Genomic DNA, 18,928 nt, shown 5'->3' on the forward strand with positions numbered 1-18,928 from the left:
GCTCTTAAATCCTCAATTTCATTCGCAGTTGAGTGAAACTGATGTTCTGAGATATCTTTAATATTTCTTTTTGCATGAGAAAAAACTTTTTTAAATTAGAAATTCATGATTCTCTAAGAAGATGAAAATTTTTTGGCAATGCTCAGGAACAAGAAAAAAGAGAAACAAACAGTGAAAGACAAAAAAGAGCTACATATTATTACTTCAACGCATTTATTCTGACACTTATTGAATTAACATTTTTAAAAATCTATGTTCTAAAATTCGTACCTTAAAAAAGTAAGCTAAAACACAAGGCGAATTGATTCAGTCAAAGTTTTTTTTTTCTTAAAAAAAAGTACGAATAGGAAATACTTAAGACCAAACTGTGATGAAATTAAAAGAGAGGTTACGCATTACCTACTGATAAAAATTTTCTGTTTTATGATACACTTTCAAAAATAATGGATGAATAAGAAATAATGTGATGTGAGAATTATACAACAGACTGTACATCAGATTCCTAATAAAATCTCTTTATGTAAGCACGGTCATTAACACAACTTGGAAAAAGATACAAGTGGATGATAAAAAATAGAATAAATAATAAATATATTGCATTGCTATTCAGCATCTCTAGGAACCTGTTGAAACTGAAAACTGTTGTAGGAACAAAAAAATATGACAGGAGTTAGGTATTGTTTAATGGGTCAGTTGCACGCCAGAAATACAGCTAAGTGAACAGACTTTCAGCCTGTAAAATCACACAAAAATCACAATGGGCATGACAAAAAAGTCTGAAATCAACTCCAAAGAGCGCAATAAGATGGCAAGTTGGGTAATGAGTTTGTAACTTGCTTTTTCAATTTTCCCTTGTTCTGAGGAATTTTTCTTAGTGGCTGAGCATCAGGTTTGCCTGAAGAAAGATGCAAGAAAACCTGAACTGAATAGACAAACAATCTCACAAACTGTTACAAATTTTTCTTGTGTGGGACTTCTACTTCTCGCGACACAAAGAAGAAAAGAGGAAATAAACACCTAAAAACGATTGAAATCATACTCGAGAAAATTTTTAGGAGATTGTTTGCACAGGTCAGGCCTACTTACATCTCTTTCTGGGCAAACCTGGTTGTTGGTGACTGAGAAAAACAGCGTATAGTTGTGAGAAAATTGAAAAAAAAGGTTAAAGACTCCAAACTGGCAAGAATTATGCATTTAGGAGTATATATCAGACTTTTTTGTTGCGCCCATCATGATTTTTGTGTGCTTTCACCAAAGGATTGTCCCTTTTCTTAGATGTATCTCTTGCATACAACAAATCCATTTAAAAGTTAAATTAGGAGAGATGAGTTCAACATTAAAATTAAGGATGACAAAACGGACTGTAAAATTTTAAATTTTTCATGCGAAATTGATTTGCTACCGACTACCATGATAAAGATACAAAAAATAAGTAAGTCTCTGGAATTAAATATTACCAGAAAATATCACAACGACAAGGTCTAAATTTTGATCATGCATTGATAGAACAATTAAAACATAAAAAGGTACAACAGAAATAATTGATAAATTAGGCAGGTTTGGTTGGGCATATAATTCACCGCCCTTAGGTAGCCATTTTAAAATTGGTAAATAAGGTTTGGTTGGGCATATAATTCACCGCCCTTAGGTAGCCATATTAAAATTGGTCAATCAGGTTTAGTGGGGGCAAAATATTCTCTCTGTTCTTGAAATGGCCATTTTACAATTTTTGCGCTAGAATGATGTACAAAATTAACATTTAAACATAATCTATGATCAGAAAATTTTAAACATACAATAATCACAGCGAAAACACCATACTAAACCATAAAATAAATTTTAAACAGCTACTGAAAAATAGCTATGCTCCATTGATGATCTTGAGTGTATGATGCAAAAACTAGAATAATTAACTAGTAAGACTGCACTGCATAGCTTCCTCAGAACTACCAGTGAGGTCTTCTTGGGCCACCTGAAACAAGAATTCCAAGATACAATTTAATATTTGATAAATTATAAAGGTAGAAAAGAGGAAAGCGCGATAACATACACAAGAGACCATAAAAAAGCTTAGGTGCACAAAGCCGAATTTATCGATATACATACTATGTTGAAATAATAATTTGAAAAATTCATTTCATCTCCTTGCTCGTACCATCTCTACCGCTTGTAAGTCGAACGCTCTGTCTAATATCAGTTGAGCTTAGAATTCATAGACTGCAGCCACACGTCAATGGACTATGAGCAATGAGCTTGTAGACAAGGTATGAATTGAAGCACTACACAGAATGTTTACACTTCAGAATTTTACAGGAGAAATTAATCACTTGAAAGAAAGTCTGGAAATCAACTCCTAGGTAGGATACAAGGGTTTGCAATTAACATTGTTTAAACGGAAAAAGTTACTTAATTTGTATGATATACCTTCTGTATGAACAATGTTTAATATATCTGTTTATATCATGTTAAGAAGTTGATTTCTGAACTTTCTATTGTGTGAATTGTGTTCTTTGTTGGATTTTGAAGAGAAAGCATGCTACTTTTTTTCTACTTCACACCTTATCTAGAGGCATAATGCCGATCCATCTCATCTGTAGTACGTAGGATGCGTGTGTGCCTGATTTGTATGTGCTAATTTATTAAATCCATGTTATTTTACATAGAATCTGCAGTTTACAAACCAGAAATATCCTTCGTTATTGTTAAAATTTAAATTTAAAATCGTTAAAATGAAAATTGCTTTAATACGATCAAGTTTATATAAAAAAGATGAGGATATTTTCAGAGCGGGAAAAATTTGTTAATTCAAGGGAAATGATACACTGCTGTCGGCTGATCAAGGTTTTGGTACATGTTTTGTCATTCCACCTTCAAAATAGGTTCCCTTAAGACAAAAAGACTAAATTAACGATCTAATCACTAATTTTTACAAACTGATTGCAGTAAATGCACAAGTCATTTAGACAGAAAAAGTTGGAGACGTAGCCAACGTGCGTTAAAAATCAGCATAAAGCTGAAAATCTCAATATAGAGGGAAAAAGCTCATAAAAGCACAATCTTCCCTTACAGAGATGTGCTGTTTTTTACTGATTTTTAACGCACGTTGGCTGCACCACCAACTTTTTCCGACTGATTTTCACAAAAAAATCAGATAATTTGTACCCAGTAAATATTTTACTATTGAAACTAACCTGGAGGTCCTGGAAATGGCGGCCTCGGGTACATAAACATATCTGGCCTTGGAGGAGGTCTTGGTCCACGGTACGGCATCCTTGGAATGATCACAGGAACTCTAGGAGGTGGAATTGGGAGAATGACAGGCGGAGGCATCGGTGGCCGAAACATCGGAGGAGGGGGATGGAATCGTTCAATAACCCGATAGCCACCAGGCCACGGGTTAGACCTTTGATCGCTTTCATAGTGCCCTTCCTGTAGACATAAAGATAAATATTATTCATTAGCAGTAAAAAATGAAAGAATAAAAGGTGGGGGAGCATGCTAAAAAAGCTTTTCCTGGATGCGGTTTTCAGACAAAAAGACGTTTCAAAGGTTGAAATTCAGTATCGTCAATTGTTAAAAATAAAATTAAGACAGATGTATAAATATGAAAAGCGATAGCCCCAGTTGTTGTCAGATTGATTAATAGGAAAACAGCTTGGATACTCTTGAAACTTTGAGAATACTCTCCAATATTCTTCCTTCTTAGGGAACTTTTTTCATTGCAGCAGGGCCTAGGGTGCGGCTTATTTCTGTCATGTAGGAAAATCGACGAGGTTCATGCAGAAATCAGTTCTACCTATGAAAATAATAGGCTGTATAAAATTGAAGCTTTTTCAGAAGATGCTCGATGGGATCAAAACTATGGGCAAAATTACATTTGTTTCAATGGGCAGAAAAACGCCTGATCTGCAAAAATGCGTTCTTTAGATCTAAAATGCGCATAAATAAAGAAAGCTTGACCAGCGCTTAGAGAGGCATCTAGGGGCCCATTTGAAACGAGAAAAATCACACTTTTGACTCATAAGTGGGGACAGGGGGGTCACGGCGTAGCCGGTTTTGAGGCGCCGCATCCGCAGCTAAGTGATCGCTATTAAGACTTTCTGATCTAACTCAAAATGAGTGTTCCGAAGTTGAAGAGGCAAATGTGTCTCACAACTTGATTAGAAACCATGTATAATAGTTGTTTTAGCCCTGGAGAACTATATTTAGCCCTTTACAATGTTGCCTCTCATACTATTTCTCAAACCTGGAATGAAATTGGTGTATATATTTTATCTTGCACTCCAGTGATCCCCTCTATCCTCATCCATGGGTCAAACGTATGATTTTCTCGTTTTGAATTAGCCCCTAGATGCCTCTCTAAGAGCTGGTCAGATTTTCTTTATTTAAGCGCATTTTAGATCCGAAAAGCGCACTTCCGCAGATCAGGCGTTTTTCCGCCCATTCAAACCAATGTAATTTTGCCCGAAGTTTTGATCCCTTTGAGCATCATCTGAAAAAGCTTCCAATTGGCTCAAATTTTATACAGCCTATTTTTTTTTGATAGCACCTGTTGCAACCCGTACCTTGTCGATTTCCCTACATGACAGAAATACGCCGCACCAGAAGCAGGGCTCACTAAACTGACATGAGATATCTGCAGATCATCTTGGGTATAAAATTCCTAAAAAAGTTATTGTACTGCTTATCAAAAAAAGTCACAAGCTCTTCCTGTTCAACTTTTAAATACACCTTCAATTACTGATTTAAATGTGTCCATGCAAAATTGTTTCCGGTTGTTAATAATTCTTTAGGCATCTAGAGCTTTTGCCGTGTTTAGGACCAATGCTCACAATGGTGTATTTTGGCATCCTGATTCATCGCATGATCTTTGTTTCCTTCTTTTCTATTTTTAGGTTATTTTACATAAAGATACATTACATGATCAGATTCACTCGATAGGCTTGGCGAGGGCACACCGTGTCCGTTTTCTTTCTCAGGTTTTTTTGGTGTACTTTTGCGAATTGAGTTCTTGGGCTGAGGAGAGGGACTTTTGATCCGTTCAGACTTTTCAACATAATGATCTGTAAAAATAAAATTTCTCATATGAGTTAAACAAAAATGATGACGATTGTATAGTTTTTACTTTTAAGAAATCAAACACAATGAATAATGATCCACAAAGACAAAATTCTGTAGCACAAAATTTTAAAGAAAATGGAAAAACTAGCAGTGGTAATCATATTTTTTGGTGATAGAGAACGAAGGCAAAGGTTGCCGGACATTTTGGCGCAGGACTTTTCAGCATGGGGGGTTTTTGGCGCAGGACTTTTCGGCGCACCAACTTTTCGGTGTATTTCAGTAGATAGTAAATCTAGCACCTCTGAACTCATTGCACTGATCACTTACCTTGATAGTTTTGTGGAAGGTGTTTTGTCTCTGTTTTTTAGTGACAAGGGCTCTGTACTAAGGACTCAGCTAATTTTAGCAATTTTTACGAAGTTATTAATTTTTTAGTGCCAAGGGATAAATACACTTTTTCTACACTTCTATGGCCTTCCATTTCGTTAAGTCCAGCTAGAGGGCTGAGCTGGTGAAGTTTCATTCCTACTCCTACCCCTCTCATTCCTCTCCTATGTCATCGTTGTTTGGTAAATTCTTGGAATTTTATGTCAAAGAACTTCCAAAACTTGACTATCTTAAAGCATTTATGTGGTAAATTCTTGGAATTTTTTGTCAACCACACCCACAACTTCCACTTTCTTTGTCTTCCTCTCCGGAATATTCTGACAGAAAATCGTTCTGGAAAAAAAGGTAAACAGGCTCTTCTTGTATTCTAAAAAGTATAGAGCGTGCGCCGAACAATCCTGCGTCAAAACGGTCGCGCCGGAAAGTTCGGACACAAAACAAAGGCAGAGCAAAAGGTAAAGGCGAAGGTATAAATTTGATAAAGGGGTTTGGTTCAGCTTTTAAATTTATTCAAGTTTCTAAGTAAAGGTCTGTAACCACTGAAGGAAAAAGATACTTACTTTGGCGATTTCTGTTTGAGGAATGGTGGTCCGCTTCCCTTTCTTGCAAGTCATCATGGAATTTTTCTTCCTCTCTTTTGGGTACTTTTTTTCTAGAACTGGAATAAGTCAAAGCATTAAAAACATGAATCAGATTCTGAGATTCTTGTGTACTAGGTACTCGTGTTCTGAGAGAGGGCACACAGCATTTTCCAACTTGGTTTAAAAAATAAAAGAATGATGAAAGACTTGAAAAGTTTTTGTGAGCTTAGAATAATAAGTTAGACATTTAAAATTTCATTAATAATTTTGTTCCATACTGCCTACTTCCTGTTTGAAAACAGTTTGATTCAGAGGGAAAACATTGGAATATAATTATTCTGAGATAAATACTTTCATTTGTATTTTAAAAGAATTCGAAAATGACGGAATTAATTTGAGTTCATAAGTGAATAAGTGAAAAATGAGAACAGACCTTCCGTAATCTTTATGACCATCCCGAGAATTTTTAGAAGAGGAGGTTTCATTATGTGATGATGGTCTTAGGTAATCTCTGGAAGTCGATGGTCTGGGTTCCAATTCAGCCCTGTGGGGAGAATGACAAATAATCAGAACAAATCAAAATGAGGATAGAATTCTGGGTTAACTGAAAGTTAAGGGAAAATTGACCAAAATCCTGGAACTTCTGTTGATGATGACCCTGTACGTTTTTAATGCTAGAAGTAACTATACGTATGCTAACAAATTAATCAAAAGGAATTACATACACAGGATTTGTGTATTTCATAATTCTTTTTTACTTAATTCATCAGTAAATACTTCTTTCAGCGGGAAAGCTTTCAAATTAGGAGCTGACGTTCAAATAGGGAATGCTTACATAAAACTAACACAGAGAATAAGTGAATATTTTTGAGGCTCCAATGACGGCTGTGTTGACAAATTAGCAGTAAACTATTCAGGCACATTTTGATTTTTTAATAAGGTTGATGCTATAAAAACAGTCAACCGTATCAGAACTAGGATGGCTCTGATTCTGTGCTTCATTGCCATGGATATTCATTTCAAGTTACACAGCCTGTAGAATAGATATACATGGCAGCAGCTTGGTTTTACCGCCTCCAAAAATTTAAACAATCACTCAAAAGAGTCCTGTCATCATTTCTACTTTGTATTAGAAGTGTTCAGTAGGCTTACCGAAAACTAACAGGACACTTCTACCCCCACTTGAAAGTGACGCCGCTCTAGGAGGGGTCAATTAAAATGCATAACAATAATACCAACCTTCTATAATCTTTTGGACCTTCGCAGGAACTTTTGGAGGGAGAAGGTTCATTATGAGATGATGTCGATGGTTTAGAGTAATCTCGGGAGGATGATCTGGGTTCAAGTTCAACTCTGCAAATTTAAAGCAAAATAAGAAAGTCAATACAAACAAAAAATCAAGTTTTATCCATCAAAGTTGTCAGAAATTTAAGGTGCACTACACTGCCATGCCGAGCAAGAATGTTGTAAATCCATCAAGATTTTCTCTTATTTTTTGGAACTTAACACTTCATGAAATAAAAACTGTTTTACCCATGCACCTCAATTTTTTAGGTTAAGTTCTTGATAGTATATCCGAAAGAATTCTGTAAAAACATTGTCCTAAGGTACACAAGTTTTCCTGCTATGATACATTGTTTCCAAAAAATGTAAAATGGCATTTACAGCGTTTTTGGGTTGCACGGCAGTACACAACTGTAGAAAGAATTTTGGCTGATTTTAGAGTTAGTAAAATGTGCATTTTTCAAGAGCACAATGCTGGCTTTCATTGATTTTAGAAAAGTGAATGGGGAACTCTGTCACAATGATTTTCACACCATCACGAAGTTTTAATGAAATAGATAAGAAGATAAATATACCTTCTACTCAATCGGTCTCCATCAGAAGAGCTTACACGTTCTCTATGAACTCTGTCAGATCTCCGGTCATCATGAAAAGAATCTTCAGGCCTTGAAGGGAGGGGCCTCTCTCTTGGAAGGCGATGACAGTGCTCTAATAAAATTAAAAAGCAATTTAAGATATGCTAGTAAGGGGCTCAAAACAGAAAACAGGTGTCAGAAAACATGAGCAAAAAAGGATGTGCATATTTAACCCTAAAGTTGATTAAAAGACTTTCTAAACACAAGGTTCACAAAAATAGTCACCTAGTTGAAGTAAACTTCAGCATTTAATAATGTATCTAAAAGTTTTTGCTAAAGTAGGCAACAGTTATATTTTCCTGACTTGAAGACTGAGTGCATACATATAAAAGTGAATCGAGGAAAACACATATTTGATTTGTGACATTTTGAAGTTTCTGCCCTCACTTAATTTCTCAGAGAGAATTTTGACTTGAGATTTTAGGTGAGTATTTCTGAATAACTCATATTATTGGTTTAAAACAGTTATGATTCAGAATAGAATTGAATTTTCAGCATTAGAATAAAATATTGAAGGTTTATGACATGGTAGATAGAGACCTGGGTCTCCATAATTCCTTCATTTTCCAATTCCTTGACTTCTATTGCTCCTCCTTGACTACAAAATTATCAAATTCCTTGACTTCTGATCCAAACCTTAACACTTAGATTTTTTCCTGTTAAATATGCTAACATTTCCTAAACTATGGACAAAATCTCCACTCCCAGAGATATAAATGAAGGAAAAGGCACTCAGAAGTTGTGCACACTCTCTTGAATGGCACCAGCTGAAGTCGCTTGGCCGACATGATACACTTTCAAATTTTCATTTAATTTTAAAACCTTTGCCTGTATCTTCCTCTCTCTTTATCATTAGAAGCCTTAATTTAAGTTAGAGTGTAAAGTTAGTGTTGGAAAACGAAATTATACATACCATTTTTTAAGGCAGATCAACTCATACAAGACTGCAGAATAATTAATTAATCATCTTCATAAGCTCATTTTCATGAAATATGTTTTTCAGTATTGTTTATATCCCTTACTCTTTTTATATTTTAAATGGTAATCTTTAATTGCTTTTTGAGTTTTTTGGGTGATTTTTCTTTTCAAAGAGAGTTTAAATTAGAGCTCAGAGAAAACATTCTTTATACCAAACGAAAAGAGGGGTCTCCTAAAAAGCATTTTCAGGGCCTGTTCTTGAACTGAATCCTTCTTTAAAAATGAGTTTTTCAAGTATAATGCGAGACCACTCACTAAAATTATTATTCAAAACTTGATGATAAAACATTCAAACACCAGGCATGTGCCAAAAACTGTAGGTTAAAAGAAAATTATACGAAAAACGTTTGAAAAAAACTTAGCAAGCAAAATTTAGCGAAATTGTTTGAGGACATGAAAAGAGAACGATATTCAGTTAAATGATACATATTCAAAATGTTAGGGAATATAGTCTGTGTATTGAATAAAGTCAAAGTCTGGTTACAGTGAATAATATCTTGCAGAAGTTCATATTGTGACAAAAAAAAGACGTGCCTAGGGTTTAAATGTATTTCTGATAAGCCAAAACTAGCAACAGAAAATATGGATCCATTTGACTCAAAATTAAGAGAGGTAAATTGTGTAAAATGGATTTTGGTCCAAAATAATAGCAATTTCTGCTTCCGACCTGAGTAGATATTAAAATATTATGGTAGGCATCTTAAGAATTTGAGGTCTTTTCATTCTTTGCTACACTTTCTTGTAAAACTAGGCAGCTTGAATTTTTTTGGAAAATAGGAAATAGGTAATAATCTGATACAGATTTAGTATTTGTTTTATTTCTTTTGTTCCTGATTTTCTGCACGTTTTCGGAAATGTTTAGACTGTTGTAAAATATTTATGGGGGAGTAAATTGGAAAATCAAGTTGCTTCTTGAAAAGGAAGTTCTTTAACCGATGGTCTCTCATAAAAAACTTAAGAGGAAAAAATAAAAAGAGGCAGCAAGAAGTAATCCATTGCAAAAATATCAGTTTTACATTTCACACAAATGTAAATTTCAAAATTTAATTTCTTCAATTGACCTTGGATGTAATAAAATTCACACTCGCTGGAGAACATAAACTCTTGTTTATCTGAGTTATGCCATTTGAGCATTTTTAACGGAGGGAAATTTTGTTATTTATTTAAGCATAGAAGCTTAAGCAGGTACCACTGCATGTTTTTTTTTTTTTTTTTTTTTTTTTTGGTTAAAAACAGAAAACCGTTTTTGAAAGTTCTAGCTGTCTACCTTCAACCTCAACGATAAAATTATATTGAAAGTAAGTAAAATTATTCAAGGTGATAAGGCAAAGTGCGAAACTACGAATAGCATTTTCAGCAGGAAAAATACTTGTGGAATATATCCAGCATATCAACAAATATGACATTCACTCAGATGAGATAATCCCTAATAAAGAATTTCCGACAAAAGAAATTGAAAAAACTAGGTAGAAAAGCTGCTATAATGAAATAATGATTGAGAGAGAATTGAATAACTAGTTGCTACGTTGTTGCTATAGCCTCTCAGAGATAAGATCCTTCCCTGCATATAAAGGAGGGGAAAGACTTGAATAAAGTGAAGAGGTTTGGTAAAAAGAAAGAATAAACTGAGATGACCTGATTTAAAGAAGCTAGCAATGAAATAAAAGAATAACAATGACGTTTACTCATGCATACAAGGAAAGGGTCCCATTGGATGCAGATCCGTCAGAGTTAAAAAATCTTGGAAAAAATTAATTCATGGATTTTGTAAATTTCTATTCCTCACAAAAATTTAAAAAATAGACCTTGCCAGACATTTCAGAAGATACTTCTCTGTAAGGGTCTGTGTGTAAGGAAGAAAAGAACATTTCATCATACTTGCAGGAAAATAGCCAAGAACAGAAATTATTCTTGAGATTTTTTGGACTATGCATCCTGAAAACATTTCCCCAGTTCTTGGGAACCAACGTTGAGAGGTAGTATTGATAGCTGAGTAGTTCAATTTCAGTAAATGACATAGATGAAAAAGTGCCTTACCTACAGTCCTCGTTTCATTGGCATTTATGTCTTCCCGTTCGAAAATGGGATGAGAACCCTCACCTACAGATCAAAATTCAAATCGAAAAGAGAGATTAGAATAGGTTCTCACAAAAATGAAAATACATAGAGAACAAAAAATTTAGTAGAGTGAGAACACAATTTACCAGAACAAATTTTAGAAATGACAAGTCGCTGGTCACTGAATACGAAATGCTGCAAAAAATAATAGACTTCATATAAAATTCAATAAAGAAATTTTGAAAAAAAATCTAATATCAGAATCAAAATTATATTTGACTACTCAGTTCAATAAAAATTTGAAAAATGTAACTTAAAAGATAAAAAATACAATCAAGAGTTTCTTGGGGAAAATTGTATTATTATAATTACTTATTAATTTCACATTTTTTATCGGAACAAAATAACTTTAAGATCCATTTCTGAAAAAGATGACTTAAAGCCCGGTTTCAGATTCAATTACTGAAAGGTACTATAAATTTGGAAGACTGGAAATATGGTACTTAATTAGATCTTTTTCTTCGCTTTTTTAAAATTTGATTTGACTCATACAAATAGAACATCGAATACTAACAAAATTCTTCATGGGCTTTAGTTTAAAAGAAACAAAAATGCTTGAAATTTCGTATCGAGTGAATGAAAGCCAGCACACTTGCTTAAATGATGATTTTCCAGGATAACTTCTTTTGATGAATACTGCAGATGCTTCAGGGGCAGATCATCAAGTTTTACACTTGCATGAGTGTACGTAAGAGTGCATTTTATGAGGTTAGTTGTTTAAAGATTAGAAGTGAAGATAAAATTCATGTTGAAGTAAACGCATTTTCAAATCAGTCTACTTCAAAATTTTAATCCAGAAAATTTAAATTAATTTTGAGGAAATGAAAATATGACTGAGGAGAAAGAAGTAAAGAACTTATCTTTTTTCACAAGAAAACTGCATATTCCTTTTATTTACTTATTTTTATTTTATTTTTTTCTTTTTTGGCATATTGCGCAGAAAATCTATTTTTCTTTAAAATTGCAGACCAAATGTACTACTAGACTGACTGAGCTGCTTAATTGATAAAATTTATTTGAGACTTCAAAAAGAACACAGCTAAAAAAACATTCTAAAAGAACATTCTGCCCAATTTAAAAGAAAAGGCCCCTTGAGTTAAAACAATTTTTTTGTTCAATAATATTTTTAGAAAATTCCGAATCCAACATACTCGTTGGTGAAAATCAAAGCAGACGAGCTCATACATATTCACACACTCTATCCTCCTCTTTCCTGCACACAGCATCCACACACATACATGGGGATTACAGTGGATATTATTTTCAGTATCTTCATCCGGTGATTGCGTAAATCTTCTTGCCTAACTATGAGCTTCACTTCAATGGATTAAACTTTAGTGATTTTGCAAAAATCTTACTTCATCAGACAGATATTAAAGTTTTCACAGAGATGATGATAAAAGTTATTATGCAAATTAAATGGTTAATTCCAAAAAAATTAAAGGAAATTATTTTATTGCATGTCAATTGAAAAAGAACAGAGCACTGACCAATTTAAAGGATGTTTTTTTTTTTTTTTTTAAAAAAAAAAACTGATCCTTGGATGTCAAATAAATTCGATACGGACTAAAAGAAACAAATATTGATCAAATTACTTTTAAAATAATCAAAATATTTAAAATCCAACCAAAAATAAGAACAAAAAGTTGTGAAAAGATGAATCTAAAACTTGATTCATTTGCAAAAATAATTAGCTGATCGAAAGATTTTGCTTAAAGAAAGTTACTAATTAGATTTTCAAAAGTAATGAATGAATTTTCATTATTAAATCATACAAAATCTAAAAAATTTAGAGGTGAATTTTTGATACAAAAGAGAACGTAATACTATCTTAAAGTCAGTGAGTTTACGGATAAGAAAGTTGAAAAATGTATAGGAATGCTCATAGTTAGGACTTTGTGCACATAGAAAATGTATCCGTGATTGGTTCTTCATGAAGTCAGCTTCCAGAGGGTAGTCTTGAAGAGTGTTTATCAGCCAGCTTTTTATTCTAATTGACTATTTTTGTGAGAGAATAATTGAAATAATTTTATGGAAGAATTAATCTTAGGAATGGACAAAGAATTGATTAGATTTAGAATTCAAAATTTCTTAAATTTTTAAAAAATGTAATGGAAACTCCAGATCACTAAAAGCAGAGGAGGCAAGATAAAAAGGACTATCATTGGTGTACGAAAAAAAAGTACATTCAAGTCTTAGAGTTTTAACGAAATAATTCAATTTCTTAAATTTTCTTGGAATTCACTGACCTTTAACTGAAATTTAGGGAAAATGTGCACAAAAGTAAGAAATATTAGTGCGCAATATAAATGGTGACTTGAAAATTATTTCAGAGGAAAATTTACTTTCTTACTGAATTGGTAATCTATAAAGGATGAAAATACTTTTTTTCATTTGAAAAAAAAATAGGATGGGAAAGAGCCCAGAAAATATAATTAACTTGTTAATTATAATCTTTTCAGAAATTAAAGAATTCAGAACTTAGTGAGAGAAATAATCTTGCCATCCTCTGTGAGTAAAATTAGAGACTGATAACCAGAAACTTTAGAAAAATTGGAATGAATGTAAGTAATATCAATACTTATTGAAACAAAATTCTTAGGTGAAATATAGTTAAAATCTTGGTTAAAAACAGAATTAACTTTCTCTCTTACGTGTAACAAGGATTGGAAAAAGGATTTAAAAGTGGAATTAAAACTTATGATAGACTCATTCCATATCTGTGAATTTTTAAAAAGTAAAGAGGTTGCGGCTGAATATATGTAGTGAGAGAATAACCTTACCTTATTCTGAAAAAACTTAAAAGCTGGTTATCAATTGCTGGTTTGATCTTCATTCATTTTTTTTGCTTCATCATCTTCTTCTTCATTGCTATATTCTTCATTTTCTTCTTCTTCATTGCTATCTTCTTCTTCTTCTTCTTTTAATGTTGATTCTTCACAGTTACTTGCCTGTGTCTTCTATGCTTCAAGCAGTATTTTATCTTACAGAAAAAATGTCAAATTGAGTAACCAATATTTAAACTTGATTGGTTGAGAGGAACATCATCACATCTAGGATTTTGAGTAGCTACGAAATTCAATGAATAGATATATTTGATTAATTTATAGCATTAAGAATGGGAAAATAAGATGTTCCTTGATATTGAGGAAAAACTAATAATGAGATTGTACAAAAGTCTAAATAATGAAAGATCTTAATATTGATCTGTAGTTGTTTGTAGATTGTACTTGTTTAAAACTTTGCAAAGTTCTAATTACGTGAAAAGAAATTTAAATTCAGATGATAAAAGACAGAAAAACTACTTTTGAGACAATAAAATCTTAAAAAAAAATAAAAAAAAAAAAAGGCAGAAATGCTGGAAGAAAAATACTGATTAGACTTGAAGAAAACATATACGATTTCCCTCATTTTGGATCAAGGATAAAATATAGAAATAGGACACATAATATTGCACGAGCATTTATAATTATCAGGCGGGCACAAAAACCACACAGTTATTAGTATAGAAAAAAGCTCAATACAGAGCATCTACCTGTATTGCAGATTGAAAGTTGGCAACAAGCAAGAGCAGGATCGCAGCTTGAAGAGATCTATGGGCAAGTTTGAATGTTCATCTTTGAAATGAAACTTTTTCACTTTCTAAAAGAGTTTCAAGGTTGCGGCAGTTACAGCTGTGGTACACACAGATTATCTGCAATTTATAGGCTTTTCTATACATTAAATAACGTGTGACTCTTATGCCGGCAAATTTATAAATCGACTTGTGCAGTGTCGTTTTTGTTTTACAGCAAAGTTTGAGATGTTACGATAAGCACAGCAGGTGCAAATATTTGACTTGAAAAAGCTTATCAGGCTTTGGGGAAAGTGAATTAAAAACTTGCACTGTCACATAAAATTAATTCGTTTTGCCAGACTAAGTGCTTCAGTAAAACTTCGAAAGATCTAAATTCAGTAAATAAAGAATGAGACTTCTGAAAGACAATTACCCTTCCCCTCCATGAAATCTCTTGTTTCATGAACATTTTTACATCTTCAAAGAATGACGACATCAATCAGAATTTTACATTGAGTTGATATTTGTCACACTTAGAAATCGTTTTATTGGCATTAGTTTTTGCATCGGCAGTGAGTTTCTTGGTTTGATTTACTCTCCAAAAAAGTGAATAGATTAAGCTGATAGGTATAGCCCACGAGAGAGGGCTATTCATTTCATTAAAAAATGTTCTTCCCAAGGTAAGAGACTTGGATGAATATTCTTCTGAGGATTCTTGAGACAGCTTCAGAGAGGACATACCTGGATGTCTTGGAATTACCACTTCTTCAACATTTACCGATCTATCGATAGGAGAGTTGTCTGGCTCATGCACTGTATTCCGTTTGATCACCACGCGAATTCTGCGAAGTTCTTCTTTCCTATCTTCCCATTTCCAACGATTGCTGATTCGTCTCAATCTATGTTCACTGGTGTCAAAAGAACCTGATCGTCGAGGTCTATGATCACCAGTATCGCAAGAGCCTGATCGTCGACGTCTTTCAGTGTTGTGGCTACTTGGAATGCTGGGGAAAGAGAGAAGAAGGCTTATTTTTTTTAAAACTTTTGCTGTGAGTATACCAAAAAATTATGAGTGTATGATATAGACATGTTCCACTGTTCTTCAGTATGCTGTGACATGAAAATATGTAATACTAGGCACAGTATGATGGATGGAGCCTAAATATTTGCCAGTAATGTGGGAATAATGGCCGAGTCCAGGACAGCTAACTTTGAAGCATACTATGCCCTGATAGATATGCATGATGGAAATAATTATGAATATTTTGTGAAAAATTTGACCCTGAAATATAAATATTAAAAGAAATGTGATGTTTTGAAATGCATGAATTGATAAGACTCAGTATAAAGAAAACAAATGTTGACACCACAGGGCAGTATCTTGTAATTGATGGTGGCAACAACAATTATGCAAACTAGTCATAGATCAATTCTGAATTTCTCAAAATTATTTAATGTGGCAATGGTTCTTGCAGGGTTCACCAAACTTTTTGCTCATAAAAAACCAAGATCTACTTGAGTTAAATCGTATACTAAATGTGTGCACTAATGTGTCTATCAGTCTCCGCAGTATGAAAATATGGCAACCTTAATCTCTGTGCTTTGGCTTGGCTGTTGAACACGGCTTACTTTTTGAACAGCACAGGGCCTGCAGGAAACACTGCTTGCTTGGGAAGCTTGACAAACCTGTTGTAGTACTTTTTGTGGTTTACATGGGCTCTGGTTTTTCTTGTGGGCGAGAAATTCAATTTTTTCTTAAACAGTGCTACACAAAGACATTAATAATATCAGTGTTAAGAGTTCTTCAGCAAATTGTGTTGCTTGGATCGTTTTCTACGGGGAATTTTGAAGGGGAAATACAAATCAGAATGCTTACATTGGCACTTTCTCTAATGGTCCATTATTAATTTGGCGGAGAACCTGCAAAAAAATTACTCACTTGATGCAATTACTATCACCCTGACTTCTCCTGTGAGAGTTTCTGGAACTATTTCTGCTATCTGAGGAACATTCTTCCTCTGCGACAGCACCGGCATGCCATTTGTGAGCATTTGCATTCCTGAAATGATAAAGGCATTAAATACAGTATAAGTATCACTCAGCAATCCCTGTTACTTCTACAGTGATGCAACTTCAGTGGGTCTTATCAGTGATCCAAAAGTTACTGGCTCAAGTAGGATACATCAAATTCCTTCATTCTTTACCTGATATGCATGGTTAATCTCATCTAACTGCCCATCAAGTTATCTGGTGTTCCTAGAGGAGCCTTGATAAATGCTGGTTGACGATCTGCTGTCTGTCATGGATGACCAGCAGAGCTGAGAAAAAAGTATTTGGGAAAAATCTGGTCAATCAAAAACGTCCGATCAGGCGTCAATTGGACGAGTAATTTGACTATTGATCTATCTTATCAGGAAGAGAATTCTGGGGACCGAGCGTCTAGTCAGTGTCACCGTTGCCGCACCAATTTAAAATTGCCGAATTATTAACGCCCAACTCTGGTGACCAGTGCTGCCAGGCTAATGGAAAATGCCGTACGAACATTTGAGAGTTGCCAAATTTTCTCAGATAAAACGTTTATTTTGAAAGGAAGTTATGCATATTTCTTCTTGATATTGTCAGATACTTTAGATCAAAGTGCAAAAAAATACTGTCTGAAAAATTGGAAGAAAAATATTCACAACTTTCCCGGTTAATTAGTATTTAATCACAGGAAATTTGGCAACACCCGAAGGTTCTTACAGTATTTTTCCTGGGCACAGAAGAGTAGTTGTCCATCAAGTAGCTTAACAATCTTCGGACCTCCTAGGGCTACTGAAAGATACATTGTTAAAGTTAATGATGGAAGTCAGGGAAATAACGTCAGTCCACTATTTTTAGTTATCCGCTTAGCAATGACATATACTTGTTAGTAAAGAAAAGCCACTATCTTGTCAGAAAAATTGGCCAGCAACTCTGCGGGCCTTAGACCTTTCTAAGTGCTGACCAATTTCACAGACAAGATGCGGCTTTTGTTTACGTTCGAAATGACAGGTCATCAGATAACTGCAACGAACGTTTAACAACACTTTCGCAGACTCAGCAGCGCATTGAATAACTCAGTGGTTGCAGTAAGGACTTTAATTGTAACAATGCTTCTGAAATACTGGCTTTGTCTTGCTGTGTGTCAGTTGAAACGCCTTATTAACGTGTAGGCCTAAGATGGCAACAGAATATTGATTCCTTGGAAACTTCTATTAAATCATTGTGCAATTTTCAACGTCGATTCCCACTAAAATCAACGGCGCATCTCCTATGATGGCAACTGACTACATGTGAAACTGACTGATGAACTCCAGATGAGTGTGCGGTAAAGCTAGTGAACCTTACAACATTTAGTGGAGCCGTTGCCTACGAGAATGGAGAGGCTGTAACTACGATTCTGTGACGTCACACTAGTAGATGAAACTCAGCCGCAGTTTAACACGCGCTCTTATGGGAGAACGCTTGCCGCGCGATGATTTCTTGCAGATATCTTTTTCAGGGTTGATCTGACGCAAAATTTCATAAGAACCTTTTCGAAAGAGGATGAAATTTCACTTGAGAAAACTAACTGACCCTGTGACATTGTCTAAAAATCGAGGAAATGAAAGCGTAATACTGAAAATCATACTCTGCTCCGATTCAAACGGGCCGCTCACGCAACTTCGGCCGATCGAGGGCCACTCTGATTGGTCCACGCAGCGACTGCCTTACTCATCGATGCACCGATGACCCCGAGATGCTTGTTGTTTTCGGTAAATATCTACTAGCTTGACGTCGCAAAACTGACTAGTTACGGCCTCTCCATTCTCGTAGGTAATGGTGGAGCTTAAAGCCTGCTTCCTGTCTTGACAGGAATAACTAAGATAAAAATTGAAACGATGAACAATGCATACCAATTGTGTTTTGAATGTGGAGGATGGTTTAACGGTGATCGAGACCTTGATCGTTTCATCGTGGGGCATCAGTTGTTAGATGGAGGCAAGCTGCAAGGATTCTTGAGAGCAGTCATTGATTGCCGGTTCTCACGGGATGTATAAAAAACACATCATTGTAGGCATTAATTATAAAAAATTGAAACAATTTTTATGAATCACTTACAATTTATCGAAATTTACAACACATTTTCACTTCAGTTTTTTGACATTTCTTGAAATGTTGACTTGTTGTTGTTGTAAGAAACAACATGGAGAATAACACTTGCATGATTGCCAAGTCAAAATCAAAATAGCGAATAATAATTTTTGCATTATAAACATTATAAATAATGCAATTAAAATCAGACAACTGGCAATTCTAAAAAAGAA

The 18,928-nt window shown here is 34.3% G+C and overlaps 1 protein-coding gene across 1 annotated transcript; it reads right to left on the reverse strand.

Annotated features, from left to right (window-relative positions):
• Positions 1-186: 186 nt before the first annotated feature.
• Positions 187-18,817, reverse strand: LOC109031293 (uncharacterized). Its single transcript, XM_019042738.2, has 11 exons — positions 18,518-18,817; positions 16,540-16,659; positions 15,342-15,604; positions 10,964-11,026; positions 7,889-8,021; positions 7,269-7,382; positions 6,463-6,573; positions 6,009-6,106; positions 4,921-5,063; positions 3,192-3,429; positions 187-1,972 (listed from the first exon to the last, which is right to left on the reverse strand). Exons 1-11 carry the CDS (start codon positions 18,574-18,576, stop codon positions 1,947-1,949), a joined length of 1,368 nt encoding a protein of 455 aa, XP_018898283.2. The 5' UTR covers positions 18,577-18,817; the 3' UTR covers positions 187-1,946.
• Positions 18,818-18,928: the final 111 nt, after the last annotated feature.

Source organism: Bemisia tabaci, chromosome 4, assembly GCF_918797505.1.
Source record: "Bemisia tabaci chromosome 4, PGI_BMITA_v3".
Taxonomy (NCBI): domain Eukaryota; kingdom Metazoa; phylum Arthropoda; class Insecta; order Hemiptera; family Aleyrodidae; genus Bemisia; species Bemisia tabaci.